The sequence below is a fragment of the Colletes gigas genome, unplaced genomic scaffold (assembly GCF_013123115.1).
Source record: "Colletes gigas isolate AHSC1104 unplaced genomic scaffold, ASM1312311v1 Colletes_gigas_Sc00023, whole genome shotgun sequence".
Classification (NCBI taxonomy): domain Eukaryota; kingdom Metazoa; phylum Arthropoda; class Insecta; order Hymenoptera; family Colletidae; genus Colletes; species Colletes gigas.
In genome coordinates this window covers 1,069,183-1,088,631 of record NW_025106652.1, presented here as the reverse complement: position 1 = coordinate 1,088,631, position 19,449 = coordinate 1,069,183, and the positions used below count along the sequence as shown (strand labels likewise).

Sequence of the window (19,449 nt, the reverse complement as noted above, 5' to 3'; positions counted from 1 at the left end):
ACACAAATTCAAACCACGTCTGTCTCTTTCAATCACTCGTTACTCTCTCCCCGTTGTTTCGCTGTCCCTGGTAACCCCTTCTTTTTTAACAAAACACACTCAATCCTTTTGCACATAACTTAACATTACTCCAAACTACAGCGTGACACAAACATTCAACACACATCTCCGAACCGAACTGCAGCGTGACACAAACATTCAACACAAATATCCTACATAAATACTCCTGGTATAAATCCGGATATATAGATGAAATGCCAAATGCATTCCAGAATCCTGTTGAGTACTGCTATTCTGTTGAAAATGAGCCAACATGTCATATTTGCGGTGACGTGGCAATAATTAAATGCGCATGGTGTAAGAAATCTTTATGTTTCAAACATTTTTTCGACGAGTACCACTATTGTCGGAACTATATAGAATAATTGTTATACACACTGTATATATTTATAATTTATAAATCGCTCCACCTTTGCCACGATGTCATAGGTGGGCAATAAAAATAATTAATCCTTTCGTTGCTGTTAAGAAACTTGTTACTGTTATTATTACTCGCTACTTATTACTGTATAATTTAGTGCAAGCCTACAGTGCTTCATTAAAATCAAAGTTAGAACGGCTACTACCATAATGAATGTGCGCGCAAGATGTAAATCATCAAAATCTGCAAAACTGTAAGAGGCAATTTTAAAAAATCGCATACCAATGGATTTGGAATAAAATGCTCGTCATTTTTTGTCATTATGAAAATTTCAATAAAATGAAAAATTAAGTTAATCAATTTTTTTTGTTATAAACAAATTGTATTTTTTTAAATTTTTTAACACCATGTTATTGTACATAAGAAACCATTAACCTCGCCCATTAACAATTTTTTTGTATCTCTTTCCGTTTTCGAGATAGCCATTTCGAGCCAAAACTTCAAGGGGTGGTTTCACCCCTTAAACTCGAGTTACCGCAACTAAAAAAAAATACGTGTCGATTATTTTTGGCTGCTTTATAAGTGTACAAAGTTTCATCAAAATCGAAGCCGGACCGTTCGCGATGGTTCCTTGTCAGTGAAAAGGAGACCACGTTTATAATTTTTTTTATCGAAAGAGCGTAGGATTTTGGAGGTATGTCTCTTGACCAAGAATGATTGTAATTGACCCCCGCAACCGAAAATAATTTTTCCAGAATGATTTGAAATTTTTTTTTTCGGCGAAAATTTCAGCACCCTGTCCTGAGATCTGTCCTCCTCTCCTCTTCATTTCGGTATAAAACCTAACGTTAAGAATTATACCTAATTGTTGCAATCGTTAAAATTTGAAAGTGATCGAATTGGATTTGATGAACATTGATATATTTATACTACACTATACGAGGAAGATTGCAGCCATTAGCTCATATTATTTGCTATGTAATTAATTATTAAATAATTATATTTTACAGTTGCAAGCGATACAATTAATTACATACTAAATAATAATGACGCAGGTCTCATCATGTGGAAGTTGCTGCGAATAGAGACCCTCGTTTATAACTCCGTTTATAACTTCGTTTTCCATGATTTCTACTAACCTGTTGCTTCCACATCCATCTCGTTGCCAAGCACCCATCTTTTATTTTACGTTATACGATGGAATACAATACGAAGATCTACTCCAAACTATTTTTAATTTCATTTTAACTTATTACCAAGCGACCATTTCCACTTTTCAACACTAATAGACCTCCATTTTACGAAGAAAAATAGTCGATGTGTCTCACTTATTCGAATAAAAACCATACTATTTGTAATTCTCATTGCTTTATTTTTCTGTACATCGGAATACTCTAACAGAGTTATCTCTACAATAAATAATTACTAAAAAGAACAGTGAATGACTGTGCGTATCTTAGAACGGGGAAGAAATTCAGTCATCATGCGAGGGAATACTGTACCAAGATTCTCAGACTATCGACTATCCATGTTTCCACCACCAAGACAATTAATACTTCTTTCCACCAGCACTTATAACAACTACTTAACCTTGAAGGATCCAATACTCCCCGTAACATAAATTACGGAGCTATTCGTCCGAAACGGAGCGACGTGGTTGAGCGCGGTATCGCGCGATCGGTGGAACGCGACGGTTTAAACGTTCGTCCTCGAATTTCAAGGCCAAGATCCCGCGATCCACGATCTCTCAAAATATCTCGAACGAGGCGAGAGGCATCGAGAAAACGCTTGAGACGTAATTTATATCTCCGGGCGTCGGACGGTCTGGCGGAGCCCACGGAATCGCAAACCGCAAACTCGACGCGTTCGCAATCTCGGTAGGGAATCTTCGCGAGCAAAGAAAGTTCAGCGGGGAAGAAAACAAGAGTCAGGCGAGGTGAGAAGCGCGAGGATGGAGAACAAGAACAACGCGGACGAGGAACGAAAGCACAAGCAGGAACCACGAAAGACAACGATCAGGAAGAGGTCGACGCGAGGGAGCAACGGGAAGCGAACAAGGAGCCGGCGGTCCTGCCAGAGGATACAAGAGGGAGAAAGAATCGAACAAGAACGGTAAGGAGGGAAGAGTCGCACGGTGTTCCATAGGCATAGCGGATCCGACGTAGCGGTAGATACTTCCAGATAATACTCTCATTTACATAGGTAGGTGCATAAATGAAAAGTAATGCGATGCAACGGAGCAAGCAGATCGCGTGCAAGTTATATCTGGGTAAATGGATGCAGGCCCCTTTGGGAAGCGATTCGAAATACACTTTCCAAACGATTATTTTCGACCGCGAGAATCCATTTACAGCGATCCCTCGTTAATGTTCGCCGACGCGAACGTTAGCGAGGGAGGTACTAGAAAATTGTCGACCCTTATCTCCGTTACACTCGATCGCATCGCAGACGAAAGTAAGAAACATTGAGAGCGAGTGAAATAGAGAGAAATGTTCAACATTTGTTTGTTATACAGATTCTAGAATCGTTCAGAAATTAAAGTAGATGTGTAGTTCCCTTTATAAATTGCATGATTCTCGCACGGTAACTCAGCTTTATTTTAAATCAATGTGAAATTTGGGAAAATCACGTGTCCAAGATGTTTCGCAGATTCAGATAATAAAATGTGTATCTTTTAGTCTTTTGAACCCCCTAAATTCTGACAAGGAGAATTTCAGTTTTGATACTTCCCGATTTTTATGAAATTTGGCAGGCTCACTAGTCTTAAATAATTGTAAAGTTTGGAAAAATAGTTTAGTTGGACAAAGTACAACTAAATTTGAAACTACATTTACACTAAATTTTATGTCCTATATGTGTATAGATTTTCAGTACTCATGAATATTATTTGAACTCGATTAACGTAATATCATAATTGAAAGAAAAATTGCATTTTAATGAAATCATCAAGATGGCGGGTTCGAAGAAGAAATCTAGAGTTAATGTAATTTTGTACTGTTATTCGATATTCTCGAGATGAACCTGAATCGCATTAATACGATGCATTACTATGTCATTCGTTTATAAATGACGTAATTTCTCTGTCAGTCATCATCATGCAAATACGAACGACGTTGCATGGCCTCTTTCGAGCGATAGTATAATGTGCGTTTGAATAGAAACGTATTTTCACGCGTCTTCGATTTTATTAAACGCGAAAATTGTACCTTGCAATTAACTAAAGTCGTTTCGAAAGGGGAGGGAATAAAGTGTGAAACGTAATTGCTCGCAGATGCGTTGTTCATTGCGCCGTACCCTTTGAGAATTTATCTAATGTCGCTGCTAATAAGGTTTATCGAGTTACACCTCTAACGAGCATCCGAAGCAACGTACAAATTGGAAATATTGTTCGGCTATTGTGGTTGCTATACAAGGTGCTTAATTATCAGACAACTTCTCATAGTGATAACTTAAATGAAAATACAATTTATATCTAATTATTAAACTAAGTTTCGTAATTATTTTCGATAGTGCCTGATGTTAATTAATTCATAACCAATTTCTGTTTTCCGGAGGAAAAACGATCACGGTCCGCGAGACTTTCTAGGTCGATTCTCGATCTCTGACCTCGCTCTGATTGTTTCTGAGAACGAGTAAAATATTCTCCCACCCATTGTATTTCTTTCATGCATATTGAACTTTGCGAATATAGAGGGTGGAATGGAAACATTGTTGGTGCAGCGAACAATTCGATTCCCAAGCATTAAAATGTGATGCTAAACCCAACGTTTCGATCAACTACTGGCCCTCTTCGGGAATAGGAGTATAATGGAACCATATGAAATACTTACACGACATGGTAAATTATATGGTACGAAATTGCATAACGAACTTCTGCCTAATTAAACACTGTAAGAAAACTCATCGACTCTGGTCTTTGCAAAGTAAAAAATATAAGTACTATAACCCATTCAGTATTTGAATATTTATTAAAGACAGGTTTTCCTCGATAAAAGAATATAGCCTATATTTTTAGATAGTTCTTTCCAAAAAAAAAGAAACAAATATTAAGGTAATGTCAATGATAATTAAATTGAATTTTACCCTGAATAATTTTTGTTCGAACTCAAAACACATTTTTAAAGAAAACACGAAGACACCGATGGGGGTGTAGAAAAATATAAGTTTCATTGAAATTGAAGCGATCTTGATTTCTTATCGAGTAAAAGGGACTTCCGGCGAAACAAAAAATAGTATTGTGTCACAAACGTACTTGCACACAATCTGTAAATATTTTTAGAAGTTCTCGATGCTCCCTCGCGGAGTCTGAGCGATCATTCGAGTGGAAGAGGATCCGCCGAAAGAGTCGAGGTGAACGGAGTTCTGGCGCGATAGATTCTCGATTGTAAGCGCCCAACAGTCAGTCATATCGCGTAGTTATCGACTTTAGAGGAGAAAGGCAACGGATGTACCGGTGATTCGAGAATTTCGCGGGAAGAGTTAACAGTATCGGACCCGTTGGCGGTTCCGATGCGACTGGCTGCTACCGGCTGTACCCACGGCGTCTGTTTTATTTCTCGCGGAAAGAACGATCGAGTGAATAGCGGCCGTGAAATCGCGATACGACGTCTTCGTGCCCGTAAAGAATTATTAGAGTACCGCTCTCACGAAAAGACACCTCGAATCACCGTTCACTCCCCCCTCTAACCTTCCTACTGTTGTTCACCTTTCGACTTTACGCCGAATTAACTCGATTCGCCTAATCTCAATGACCAAAGACCATCCTAGCAACCAAACGACGGCTCTCATGGGTCCATTTTGACCCGAATCTGAATTTTATTTCGCGTTCCAGTACTACAATTCTAATTAGTACGTTATCATATAAATTTTGGGGGGGGGAAAGAAGACAATTTTAATTCCCTAAAATGGCATCACAAAATTGCATCCAAGCAATTGGCTCAAAATGAATTCTTGGGGTGCAAAGAGTTGATGTTAGTCAATTTTATTTACTAGAAACGAAAATTTCTAGTCTCTGGAAGGAATAGAAATTTTAATCCTATTGTCGACGTATAGAAATTTTGATTTTAAGAGAACATGTAATACTACTATTAATTTTTAAAACAGTACGGCGCGTGGAAAGAAACCCCACCGCAAGAACCCACGCGTTCAAAATACCTCGGCGTTTCTTCTATGTTCCCTGGAGAACAGTGTGGCGCCTAAGACAGCATTCCAAATAAATTGCGGGAGGAAAGCATGCGCGTTGTACGCGTGTACCAGTTCGAGGAAAAATGTGTTGGCATCGCGTCGCGTTCTTTCCCTTAAAGGGCTTCGCATTGTTGTACGAGACTGACGAAGAATTTACACGAGACGACAATCAATGGTTAATTTATTCGTGGTCCCATGAAACCGGCAAAGATACGACCTAATCAAATCTCATACGAAAACTAAACGCCTCCTTTTCCGATAGGGGATGAAAATACTGTGATACATAGCAGGACTTTTCAACCCCTTCTTCCTCTTCTCAATTTTATTTATCTCTGTGTTCCTTCATTCGTTGCTATACCAATTGTTCATTTATAATGTAATGAGCAAGTTGAAATTATTCCAAGAATCATCTCCTAAAGTTTATTCAAATATTTTTATAATTTGTTAAAAATAACATCCTAGTAACATATTTAATTAAACTTGATGTCAGGATGAAAAAAAGATCACAACAATTTGAATATCCCACCATTATTCCTAACCAAATTTTTATTTCTTCCCAGAAACAATTAGTACAAATTGTTTGAAAAATTCATTTGAAACTAAAATTAATTAACTTTACTGTACATTGTGTGCTATATTTTTATCGTGGACCGCTAAGTGGAAGGAAATTGTTTCGACACTAATGGCGTCGCGAAAAAGTTTAATCTATGTCGGTGGATTGTACTGTTTGGTGAAGTATCAATGAAAACTACCGTGAAGGAGCGTTGCAATCGGCCGCGTTCGTGGCGCCTTGACTTTCTCCCATTGTAATACGAGTACGAACTTTTATGGACACGCGTAATTACTCGATCAACGTGGCCGCCGCGAACGTGTCGAGATCCCGGGCGCGAGATAAAGTCCCGTCCACACGAAAGCCGTACCCCGCGCGGCGTGTGTACGGGATCGAGAAGAACGAGCATGTGGGTGAAGGCTGGAGGGCTCTCCAGGATGTGTCGAAAGTGAAACCCAAGGCCTCGTGCACCTTCTTGCCGTATGCACACGTTCGTAGTCGAGGAACGCAGCAGCGTTCGTCCTCGACGCGCTCGATCATCGTTTCGGATCGGTATCGATCCTCCTCGGTTGAAAATGTGACCGTGAACGGTGCACGACGAAGGCTGCGAAATATCCACCCACGACATTGAGCAACGATTTGTTCTCGTGGTCTCGATTTGAGTCCCCTCTTAGTTTTAAGCTCGAGTAACGCGGCCGATTGACCGCCATTTTGGTATATCAAGAAATATCGACGTGGGAATTGTAGAGGAGAAATGGATATATCCGATTGTTATTTTATAGTATTCTTTAATTCGATTTAAAGTAGAAGGCACAAGTGAAAACGTCCTTACGCCAAGATGGCGTCGTTTAAGCACAGGCGAAGTATACTAGTAGACCTTACACCTTATGATACCATACCAACCTGAAAATTCGGAGGTGATTTTAGCGTCCTCTTCTCATGGGTGGCGATCAGTTGAGGAACTATTCACTGAATTAGTATTGATGGGCAGACAACTGTAATGTCTGCATAAATACATGTGAGTTGACTACGGGAGGGATTGAAAAAGGCAATCCACTATTATCAGACGAGAGACTGGTGCCCGAAGGGAACTGACCCTCCACTTACGCAAACTAATGCACAACCACCTTGTATATGAGTTGTGAGATTCCAGGATGAAGTAGTTGATTCTAATGGTCTCCTACAATAGTGAATGAATTATATTGAAATTTACTTATGAAGTAGACATCGTGAATACCTACAAAACAGTATTAAACAACATTCCCGTAAAACTTCTAACAAATTTATTAAAAATCAAAAACTTTTAAATAAAAATCGACAAGGGGTACAAATTTTTCGGGGAAATTAAAAAATTTCAAATTATTCTAAAAAAATTATTTTTGGCTGCGGAAGTCAATTACAATCATTTTTGGTGAATACACATATACTCCCGAAATCCTACGCAGTTGCGAGAAAAAAATTCTTTACCGAAAATATAATATGTGGCCAGAAATGTTTTCCAGATAGGGGGAGGTAAATGTGAACGTAATCGAAATAAATAATGTTATTTAAAAATTAATAATATAAAATTAGGTTTCCTTCGCTATAAACAATTTAGGAAGAGTTTGAGATGTCGATTACCAGTAACCAATATTGCAGTCAATGTATCGAGAATGTCTGTCAAGTTGTAGGCAGTGATTTTCCAGGACATTTTATCGTTTGAAATTCAAGAATTTCTGAATTCCTCCATTGCTGCTTCACCTATAAATATTCACTTATTTCTTAAACTTTCTATTAAAAGAAATTTGTATACCTAAATAAATATTTTTTATATCGAAATCCTTCTTTAGATAATTATTGTAGTTTATTTTTATTTTATATTGTAGTTGAATTCTCGAGATTCAGCAAACCTCTTAAAGTTTGTCATACAGTGTCAGACTTTATAGATGATTCCATTCAAAATTCTATAACTAATTTTGTTAAATTTCATCGTAATATTTTCAAGAGTAAAAAGTTTAAAAAAAATGTTCGCAACACGATGTTTCTGAGACACCAAAACTTTGAAAATAAAAAAAAACAATCAATTTTCTTTTAGCTCCAAAGTCAACAAACCCCTCAAGCAATGAGTATTGTTCGAAACCTTTCTCTGACAATAACTTATCGACCGATGCAATATGGCGACGCAAATGCGTCCAAAACTATCGCATCCTCGTGGATCCTTTGATCGTCTTGGGGCGTTATTCACCCCGTTGACCCAGTTTCCTCGATATTTCCCTCGAAGGAAAACTCAGCGAAACGCCTGGCGGCTTTCAGCGAAGAATTACTGAGAGAACTCTGGCGAATGGAAGTAATATCGAATCTGTGAATGCTCCAAGCGCGATGGCGGCTTCCTTACTTCTTGGTCTTCTTGGCCAACGGCAGGAAATAGGTTGAAACGATGCAAACTGGAATAAAAAGTGATTAAGATATTTTCAAGAGCGCAGACATTGGATCGAGGGATCGTGGCTTACTTATGATGAAGATCGCCAGCGAGATTATCGGCGCCAGGCAACCGTGCGCGAGCAGAACGGGGAAGAGAAGGCTTCCGATCATCGATCCTAATCTTCCGGTTGTCATTACCAAGCTCACCGCGATCGTTCTAGTTTCCAGAAAACGGACGTAATTATTCGGTTGTCCATGCGCGTCCGTATTCGATATTTCATTTTTGTTATATACAGGTGCCTTCGAATAGACAAGAATCGTACCTCAACGAAGTTGGGAAGAGGATGACGGCTACACCAATGACCATGTTCATGGCCACGTGCATCAGTCCTATGAACAAGCACGTCAGTATCAGGGTGGATAGCATGTTCGTCGACCAGTTCAAATACACTATGCAAGAAATCGCCACTCCGTAACACATGGCTGTAATAATTAGAAAATATGTCATTATTTTACTTCAATTGAATGTCATATTTTATTTCAATTGAATATTTCTATAACGAGTATTATTATAAATAGGATTAATTCGTTCGTCATGATGGGACTAGGGTGGTTTTTAAATTTCTTCGATTCTAGTATTATTTTAACAGATTCAATTTATTTTATTTGGAAACCTCGAAATTGTATTTTATATTCTGAATCATTTTTAATGAATTACGTGCGTGTTATTTTAACAGTTGATTTAGTAAAAGCATGGGAAAATTGGAAATTATAGTACTAAAAGTAGGTTCCAATGCGATAATAATGTCGCGGAAGATGCACGAAGTGAAATATAAATGGAACATCTCGATTCGTACGACGTGAAAAAAAGGAAAAATATATAATAGTATGTATAAATTGTATACAACTATGGTCGTTAATTTGTTCTTACAAGAGGGGGTGGCAAATGAGGAAAATTATTAAGAATCCTCAGTTTCATAAAAATTGTGGATCTTTGTGTAGAAAAATTCTAATAAATAATATATCATTTTTGAAAATATAAAATATCCAGTGCAATGGTTTGTGGTAAAATAACAAAACACTTTTCAATACAAGGTTAAATACTCACACAAGGTCTTGTGGTACTTTAAATCACAATATTTAATTAAAAATATATTCTTCCTTTTATTTAGTAATTTTTTTACGAATATGAAACCATATATATAATTTAACTCACACAACAAGGTTTTGTGGTTCACAATGTTCAATGTGAGATTAGTAACCAGGAGGCAAAGGTTTGTAAAGGCTGCTATGATCACAGTGTTCATGTAAACCGATTCGTTCACGACCGTCTGAAAAACATGCACCAAATCGTGTGACTACTGAGTTTCTATAGAAGTTAGTCGATTTTTATTTTAGTTAGTCGAAAGACAAGAAGAGGTGCAATCTGAATCGTCTCACGTTTACACAAATCGATCCTTCCGCGTCTGCCGTGAAATTATTTTGCTTGTGGATCGAGAGGTCCATGATTTCGCAAAACGTCGAATCGTTTCCTTCTGTTCCATTATACTGCGATTGAAAATTTTCCAACATCGTGAACAGCTGAGGCTGCCACAGACGAATAGTGTTCATTCTGTGAAGCAGAAGTATTTTTATAAATTGGTTATACGTCGTCGAATATGCACGAAAAGACAGAGAAACATTATTTCCCGCGATTCTCTAAGAATTTGAGAATGAAATGATTGAGAATCTTTTTCTTTGACGTCAAACTAATCTCAACAAACGTGACAGAACTGCACATGACGCGAGAACGACGTGTACGTAGATAAGGTGAACGCGTCAAACATAACGTAACTGTATCACTGATGTATACGTTGCGTTCTGGTAAAAGAATGCATTTTTAACAGCGTTCTAATTAGTTTTTAATCCGGCTCAATCGCCTAGTTCCACCCTCTAATTGATTACAAATAATAATATTTGTTCCATTTCTTGTAGAATCGAAGTTTCTGTAATGTGTTTCTAACAGTTCGTGGAAAAAGAATTTTGTCTCGCGTTTCTAGTTTGTTTTCGGACAAATTATTTTTCATCGTACCATGAAATTATAGGGTTAGGGTTGATGTTACTTGAAGGAAAGGGAAAAATTTATTTACTCACTCCAACATAGCTCCAAACTGCAAAACGGTGACCATAATAAGTCGAGGCAAATGTGGATTAAAGAAAATGGCCGTCCTATGAGACTTTTGAGTTTGGTCAGCTTTGTAGTGGGATTTATCTTCCAAGCGTGAAATCTGACACAAGAATGGCTTCCATTAATTTCAAAATCAAGTAAATTAGACCATTTCTTTTGTAAATCAATTTTGGCATATTTAAATAAACCCTCTATAATAATATCTATTTTCTGACGTTCCTAAATATTCTTTTTCTTCGCCAAGTCATTCAATCCGCCATCTTGGAACTCTTACCGGATATTCTTGGGCGGATCTCCCGGTGTTGAGTCTGTAAATCAATTTGAAAACTTTCAACGCGTCCTCGTTGCGGCCCTGGGACATGAGAAACTTTGGACTCTCTGGGAAAAAGGAGAGACAGCCGACGCCGATCAGTATCGGAATGCCACATAGAGAAAGAAATATTCTCCAGGAATTGTAAACGAAAGCACCGTCCCAGAGGACGATAGACCACGTTTGCGGAATGATCAGCCACGCCATTCCTAAAAAATACGACTTCGAGGATTAGTGCTGAAAAATAAAGAGTCGTTTTGAAATTTTCTTGAAAAATGAATGGATAATCGTTTGAAATATTTTTCCATTATATACAGGATGGACCGCGTAAATAGAAGCACCTAAATATCATCCTTATTTATGGTAATTTCTTAGAATAAAGTATTACTATTGTAGGAAGCACACGTAACAATAAAAAAATTTTTTTTTAATAAGTTTCTTCTTTTACTTAAGATTTTAAATAATTAATAAACGAAGTTGGTAATCTTGATTGTAAAATGTGCATGCCTGCAGTCATGATGTTTCCGAACGTGCCGGTAAATCCGACGATCAGCGCGACTTTAACTCTACTTTTGACTTCGTGGAACTCGGGACAATATGTCATGATCGCAGCATGAGGCCCGCTTATTCTGAGACAAACAAAATTATTCATAATTGTCAGAAATCAGTCGAGAAAACGATATTTTATTCAATTTTGAACATTGAGTTGGGTTATTTTAAAAACTTGATCGATTGCCAATTTTCTCACTGTGAAAAATTGTCTTTTAATGGCGATTCAAATAGTATGTACACATATAATATTGTCAGGTTCGAAACAATTGTAAATTGTATCTTATTTATTGTTCGATTTTCCATGAAAATAATAAAACGTACGAGTAGAAGATTTCTATTTGTAATGAAACATATCACTTACGTATAATTCTCAACCAATGACAATAATGCACTCACATACAACCGCTGAGGAACTTGAAAAACGCAAGCGTCCAGAAATTTTGCGAGAAACCCGACAGAACGTTGCAAATACCATCAGCTAGAAAACCGTACATGAAAACAACCCTTCTGCCTCGCATGTCAGCTACATAGCCCCATAAGAAACCACTCAAAACCATTCCTATACAAAGTTGATGAATTTCATAATATTTACAAAACAATTTTAGAGTCGGACAAATTTTATCGACGAATATCGTGTATGAACTTCAAATTCATTCGTAAATTAGAATAAATTAACAAATGAATTCTGTGAACTTTGATAACTAATGAATTTAAAATTTGTATTCGTTGCTCTTGACTAAATTTTTGTAATTAAATATTCTACATAAAATTACGCACCCACAAAATTAATGGCGTTCAGAACTCCTTTCTGGAAGAGCGTCATCTGCAAATCGCATTCCGCGGATGGAAGAATTATAGCCACGTTCGAAGTGTCGATGCTGATGGCCCATGACACGGGAATGACCGCCAAAAGTAGAAGGTACTGAAACTTTCCATTTCCGGCGGCTGCAATGGCCGTTTCAAAATCTGCCGGCTTCTTTGCAATGCCTTCGTTTGTGTAACCTACATTGCACGTTGAATTTGATTGACGCTCTCTAATCGTTCGAATTTTGCATTGCAGACAACAACAAGCATCGAAATGCTTGTATTCGTTTGAACTCTTAAAAACGAAAACTAAAGATGTCAATAACTAAGCACCAAATTAAAAATACTTCATCAAGAAATAAAATTCAAACTTTCATAGGTGTTGTGTTAATATTAGTTTCATATATTTATTTCGTGACATTATATTTTTAATGTTACTTTTTGCATACCTTTCGTCATTTGAAAGAACTTGTGTTCCTATTGTGAAGATATAATGTTGGTATACAAACGTAAAAAAAATCTTTCATAAAAATCAATTTTTTACTGCAACCTTAACACATAACAATATTTCTTTATCGTCAATGTCATGAAGCTTAATTTTATTTTATCTTTCGAAAGAGAAATAATTATTTTCTCATTTATGAATTAATTAATTTATCCTTTAGTTAGACAAGAAATAATCTGCAAAGTTATTACATCTGCCTATAAGGAAATATCAATCCTATACAATATCTCCAGTGGATTTTGTAGACTCTTGTTTGTATAAGGGTTGAAAAAAATGAACTATAAAATTTGTATTCTTGACAGAGACTTTGTAGAAAAATGATTGGCCTCGAAATAGAAAAGTGAAACGTACCTGTACCATGTTTGTTCTCTTCAGCATCTTTGTCTGAAACAGCAATAATACTGATCTCATTATTGAGCGGCATTCTATTGCCGGTAGGAAAATTCAAGGAACCTCCAGAATTATTGTTTTCAAAATTCGAATAACGAGCAGAGTCTTTGTCTTTGGAATTCCTACGATACACCTGCACGCGTGATTCAAAACGGACTACTTAACTGAGTTTATGAGTCTCGAGTAATTTTGATCAGAATCTTACACCCGCCAGTTCTCTTACCTTATGCACCAGTTTATTTTCACAAACTATTTTATCTCTTATTTAATCACGTGGAAACTAATTTCGCATCTGTAATCTTGAAACCAATAAAACGATTTATGAATTGCATATGTCAACCGTCAACTATTTCTACTTTGTACGTTTTCCGATACATTGTAAAAGTTTTTGATAACGTTGATATCAGCAATAAATGAGCAATAATTAAATCACGTGGAACGTTCTTTATGATAAGTAATCATTTCTATCAAATTCAACCTCTTTGCAATGTTTGTTTGCACAAGTGCCATGTGGCTGCCTGTGATACAACGTGCGTATATTCAATTTAATATTTTCTTGTATTTTACTGTTGTATAAAAACTGTAATCATCGAGTATACCTTAATTTTCATCATAATTAAATTCACTTTTATTTGCGAATTTCAACGCCTATTTGTTTAAATTATAAAATGAAAAAATTCAATCAAACATTACGAATTGTTTTCCGATGACAACCGAATCAGAAATTTACAATCTTTTCACAACACACCTTAACTGTCGCGTAATTTCTTTCAATTACGTAACTATTTTTCGTTGCACGACAGTTGCCAAGGTGCAACATCGTGGATTCATGCTAGCGATTTTATCGATTAAATTATGCCTGTCCGTTCACGAAAAGTACTCTCTAAAAACACGTTTCAAAAGCTGGAGAACATTTTACGTTTCGTAACACTGTATCCGACTTTCGTTTATGTTTAAGTAATAAGGCGTCTCTGGTCAAACTGTGACGAACGTGTCTCTTATTTTTAATATTTTTCACCCACCAACGACGTAAGTACAAATGCTCTTATTATATGATTATTCAACGATTTTATTCACCATAGTTGAAGAGAAAATACAGAAATTCGAATATACAAAACTTGTACCATATTGTGGTATAGAAAAGAAGATGAAAGAATTCCAACGAATTTCTTTTCGATAATTGAATAGAAAGGTGAACAGATCGCCGGAGAAATATTTGCAAGTCTTCTCGAAATGCATCTCGAAGCAAAAATTCTTTTCGACTACACTTACTCTGCTACCTTGACCGCAATTACTTCTACAGGCCTTCCGATGCCTCTTATCGAGATTTCTTTGCGTAATGCGCCACAGAATCGGATTGTACGACTGCTCGCTATATCATAAATCATAGCACGTATCGTAAGGCAATAAAAATATACATGTAAGTAACTGCACGCATCAGTCCAGATAAGTTCTCGTTGCACGTATAACGGAAACGGTATGCAACCTCGGAACAACCTATCAATTACGTCTTGCCCAAGGCGTTGCGAATAAATGATTAAATATTTTACCAAAGAAGCCTAATTCTTCTAAAATACAGGGTAATCAAAGAACAGTGGCACGAACCTGACGCGTTCGTCAAAATCAACAAACTGTGGGTCAGAAACGAATATGCACTTTTGTAATGAACTATCGATTGCAAATTTTAATTATGTAAAAATATTTCATTGCAATTATAACACTTTTATCGACAAATTTTTTTCACATCTTCGTTGCTGAAATAACGCGATAAGAAAAGTTGTTGAATTAATTTCATAATTTGGTTTTTGATAATCATACTTGTAGATACATATAAAAATTACACGAAGTATTTTTATTTGATTATATTCAAGTACATGATTTAGAAGATTAGAAAACATTTCTTTTGAATCGTCCTGTACAAATTAAATATTTTCTTCAACTTTAAGAGACTGAGGACAGTGAAATTTTGAAATACCGAAGAACGAGATCTCGCAATTATTTAACAAATTTTTGTTCGTAGCGATGGAATCATCGGGGGGAACAATGGCCTTTACGTAGTTTCGATCATTTTCAACGGGTATCTGGCCTCTAGTATCGCAAACGTAAGGTCAGGGTGGACATGATATTTCCTGTATCGGGCACAACAAAGGAACAAAGCAGCTGTCAAAGTACGCGAAGCGTGTAACTTGCCACTTGAGTTAAGAGAAATGACTGTTGTTCGTTGATCGTTAACGGAAAACCACCTATCCGCGATGCTAATTGCCGTGCAAAAACGAAGGAACAAAGCGTTTCTTCTCTCATTTTCATAATATTGAGCTTCTTTGCATATTCCAAATCTCGAAATGAAGAATCAGGTCTGCAAATGATACATGAAAATTTGCGCAAACATAAACATCACTCTTCACATACTTGCCATGATTTTTCTATTCCACCGGAAAATTTCACAGAATCTTAAATATTTATTACTACATTTAGTTGGTTTATGTTTGTCGTGTGTCAATCAATGCGATAAGCATATTTCTGAAAAATTACTTTATTTGACGTATTACATAACTGCAACGAATTTAGGTGACAGGTATACACATAAATACACTGACCGACTTGAAAGTTTGCACAAAAATAAACACCTCTCATCAATATGACTAAAATAATCTCGATACTTCTGAAGATTTTTCTTTGCCGCTGGAAAATTTCACAAAATTTTGCTTAAATATTTATTACCATAATAGTAACGTCTGTTTATGGTTGTCGTGTGTCCTTCGATGCAATAAAGACATATCTTTTAATTAGTTTATTTATCGTGTTACACAGCTACAACGATTTTCGTTTTCCCGGAGTTGCAACGAATTTGTTTCGCAATTAGTTCGGAAAATCGACGTTCCAGGTGGATTTCTTCACTCCCTGTCCACCGAGGGGGCCGAATCCTCGTCACTGGAGAACAGCCGTTGGTTGGATTTCAGAAGCGTCGCTTTGTAGTCATGGCTGGCCTCCCTCGCGCGCCGATACTCCAACGAGCGCATGTACTCCGACACCTACGGGCGGGAAAAGAGTTACAAGGTCAGGTCGTATCGCAAGAACGCGTGGCTCGTTTCACCGGAGTAATTAAAGTTTCCTGTATTAAAGACGCAGACTCCGAGATCCCCGTTGCGTAGCAGGCGGCCTGCTTTCAAGCGCGTTCGACGATTCCCCGGACGAACGCAACGCGTCAACTCCTCCCTGCCCCGATAATCCTTTTACCGTGCTAATTAGGGTCAGCGTTGATTAGTTTAAATATCAGCTTAACAATCAGGCCCGCTGGATGTCACGATGCACGCAAGGAGCCTCGCGGGACTTAATGCGAGGCGGCAGGAACGATCCAGGGCACAGGAAACGTTGACTCTTTCATTCTTCCTTTGCCTCTACTGCTTTGTTTCTTACGATTCTTAACCTTTTCAGGCTTACAGGACAGTTACAAAGGAGATCGTTAACACGTTCGTCGTTTCCATTGGAATACTCAACAGACCTGGACTTGGAATGAAAAATGAGGAATATTGGAGGAGTTATACGCTCGGGGTTAAAAAGTGTAAGTAATTACAGATTATATGTAATTTTGTAGATTTGTAATCTTGAGATACTTTTTTTATGATAGGTCAACAGTGTTGGATAGGAAATGTAATTGCAGTTGACAATTTATCAATTCCTTCGAAATTATAACTGGTGCAGAATGGGACTTACAAAGTCCTCTGACAAAGATGGCTGTATCGAGTTGAAAACTTGGATTCTAAGAAAGTAGCCTTTCATTTTTAGCTGGAAAGGAAAGTATCGAACTTCAAGAAGAAATGAAGAAGCTCGTTTTTCATACGAGGACAGTGCACGAGTATGCACTTATTTTTCTTTTCGGATTATTAACCGTCTTTCACGGAACGCTAGTTCGCATCGGACGGATGCCATGTTTAGGAAACGCTGTTCGAAGACCGATCTTCCTCCCGGTACTCGCGCATTATCGTGTTCCTCGCTTTAATTCACCGTACACGGCATTTAGCAGGCTGAAAGAAATGGTTTCTGTTATTCGACGCGTTTGATTTCGATCTGATGTTCCCGGGGCTTTCCGGCGTCCCGAGGCTAGCGGGATTCGTAGCGGTAAAGGACGATTAATATAGTCAGAATCATGCCGGGATAATCGGTTTTTCTCCCTCCGGCGAAACTCGGCCACGAGAGGGAGAAAAATGAGATACAGAGGGGAGCCGATAAGATTGATATCGAGGCCTCGCGGTGGACAACTCGCGCGAGCTTCCGCGACGAGCGAAAATTGATCGAGCCGTATTGCCGACTAAACGATCGACACCGTCCTCTGTCCTGCAGGAAGTCATCTTCGATGATTTATGCGGCTGCGAAGCAATGCTCCCTGAAAATTGCTTACTTCACCGCGTTATTGGCGCACACTCCACAATATTGTGATCAACCTTTTCATTCCCACGGTAGCCACATGGCTACATAGTTTGAATTATCATGCAAAATATTGCTGTCATTTTTACATCTGTAAAAATGTGTTCCAACCGGGGTTGCACGAATAGCGACAGTGACATTGCTAAAGTGCAACTGAAAATATAAAAGGGAAGAGGAAAAAACTTGTTCATAAAAAAAGCACTCTGTGGACAGGGTGATCCTAATACCTGAGTCAAATTATACCTTTGTTCCAATTATAAATAGATAGAAATTGTAGAAATTTATATTTCGAATTTAGAAAAAACTGTACACATTTTTTTTCAAGATATAAATCGTGTAATAAACGATGAATAAGTCCTGTAATTATCTTACCAGAAATTTTGTACATAAAAATTGTAATTAATCCAATAGATTGGTTAATTTCAATATTCAACGAGATTTGGAAGTAAAGATTAAAATGTCTCTTGATGAGCCCCGCAGCTACTTTTAAAATAGCTCCGGAATCGTTGGTTACGCCAATGCTCGAGTTTGTACGATATTATTAATCACCAGTTCGCACGCGCGCAAAAAAGCAGAGCAACGTACATATAAATCGTTGCTCGAATATGTACGGAACATCGCGTGATATAAACGTCCAGTAACTCGTAACACGCATCAGCGTGTACAATAACGTCAAGAGCGTTGCATTTTAGGCCGTGTACAGGCGTATGCGACGGAAGTACACAACGCACAAGCCAAACCCTAGACGAGGATTAAACAAAACTTTATTCGAATAATAGATAACCCAAAAATCAACGATTACCAATTCGTTCGTATCGTTAATTCCATCCAACAGTTAAATTATAATTTATTGAGAAATATTCGATTCCATGATTGAAATTTTTGTTTTTATTTAACCTTTTACCGCATATAGTGCTCGATCAGCGATCCTATATGAAGGATCCAATTAGTAAATAAAAACTGAGACAACTTTACGAAATTTTCTAAAGTGAAATAAACATAGACGATACATACAACATGATATAACTTAAAATTCTAACATAAATATGAAAGATTTAATAGAAGGAGCAAATGTTAGAACGTGTCCGTTGATTTGCCATAAGTGTTGCATGGGTCTGTACGCGGCCTAACGCGCGTGGCGCGAGCAACGCGGCACGTCGAAGTCGCAGAAGAATCGAACAGAATGGTAATTAATTGTACATCGCCCGCTATAAATCTCGTTCGTCCGCGTGCGCGTTAAACCGAAGCCTTTTATATGAAACATTTTACACGATCAATGTGGTCCCTAATGAACGGAGTCGACGCAATGGATTAATGACACAGAATGTTAGCGAGTCATGCTAACGGCTCGGCTTGCCAACAATTAAATCGAACAGTGATTTATATTTCCGTGTAATTGACCTCTTAGGTTCAGTGAGCGTTTTGAGAAACTTGTAATTGTCCTATTACGCGTGGAAATTTGTTATTCCTCGACGATAAATCGTACAAATTGGCAAGTGTGTGGTTCACTATGCGAATAATAATAAAACAAGTAATAATCTCTTTTTGAAACTGGAAATATTGACACAGTTTTCTTATCTAGGTTTTAAAAGAAACTTATGATAAGTGAAATAAGAGCATGGAGAATTGCAAAATATAAATTTAAGAACTATTTCAACTACTACTATTAGTAACCTCTCTTTCATAATTCATGTGGCCTCTCAGAATTCCGCAGGAGATCACGCCAATGATGGACAGTAAG

At 37.5% G+C, this 19,449-nt stretch overlaps 1 protein-coding gene across 1 annotated transcript; it reads right to left on the bottom strand.

The window, feature by feature from the left end:
- Positions 1-8,373: 8,373 nt before the first annotated feature.
- Positions 8,374-13,317, bottom strand: LOC122401297 (synaptic vesicle glycoprotein 2A-like). The gene is made up of 11 exons (XM_043403362.1): positions 13,245-13,317; positions 12,362-12,586; positions 11,981-12,143; positions 11,540-11,661; positions 10,997-11,241; positions 10,689-10,822; positions 9,996-10,167; positions 9,772-9,886; positions 8,879-9,038; positions 8,645-8,772; positions 8,374-8,578 (listed from the first exon to the last, which is right to left on the bottom strand). Exons 1-11 carry the CDS (start codon positions 13,315-13,317, stop codon positions 8,526-8,528), a joined length of 1,590 nt encoding a protein of 529 aa, XP_043259297.1. The 3' UTR covers positions 8,374-8,525.
- Between the last annotated feature and the right edge of the window lie 6,132 nt (positions 13,318-19,449).

Bases quoted from the DNA above. Each gene is read 5' to 3' on its own strand.
- LOC122401297 (XM_043403362.1), bottom strand. From the start codon at position 13,317: ATGCCGCTCAATAATGAGATCAGTATTATTGCTGTTTCAGACAAAGAT. The intron at 11,662-11,980 runs GTGAGTGCATTA...TGTTTGTCTCAG, and splicing joins AAGTTCCTCAGCGGTTGTAT to AATAAGCGGGCCTCATGCTG. The intron at 10,823-10,996 runs GTAAGAGTTCCA...TTCTTGTGTCAG, and splicing joins GATCCGCCCAAGAATATCCG to ATTTCACGCTTGGAAGATAA.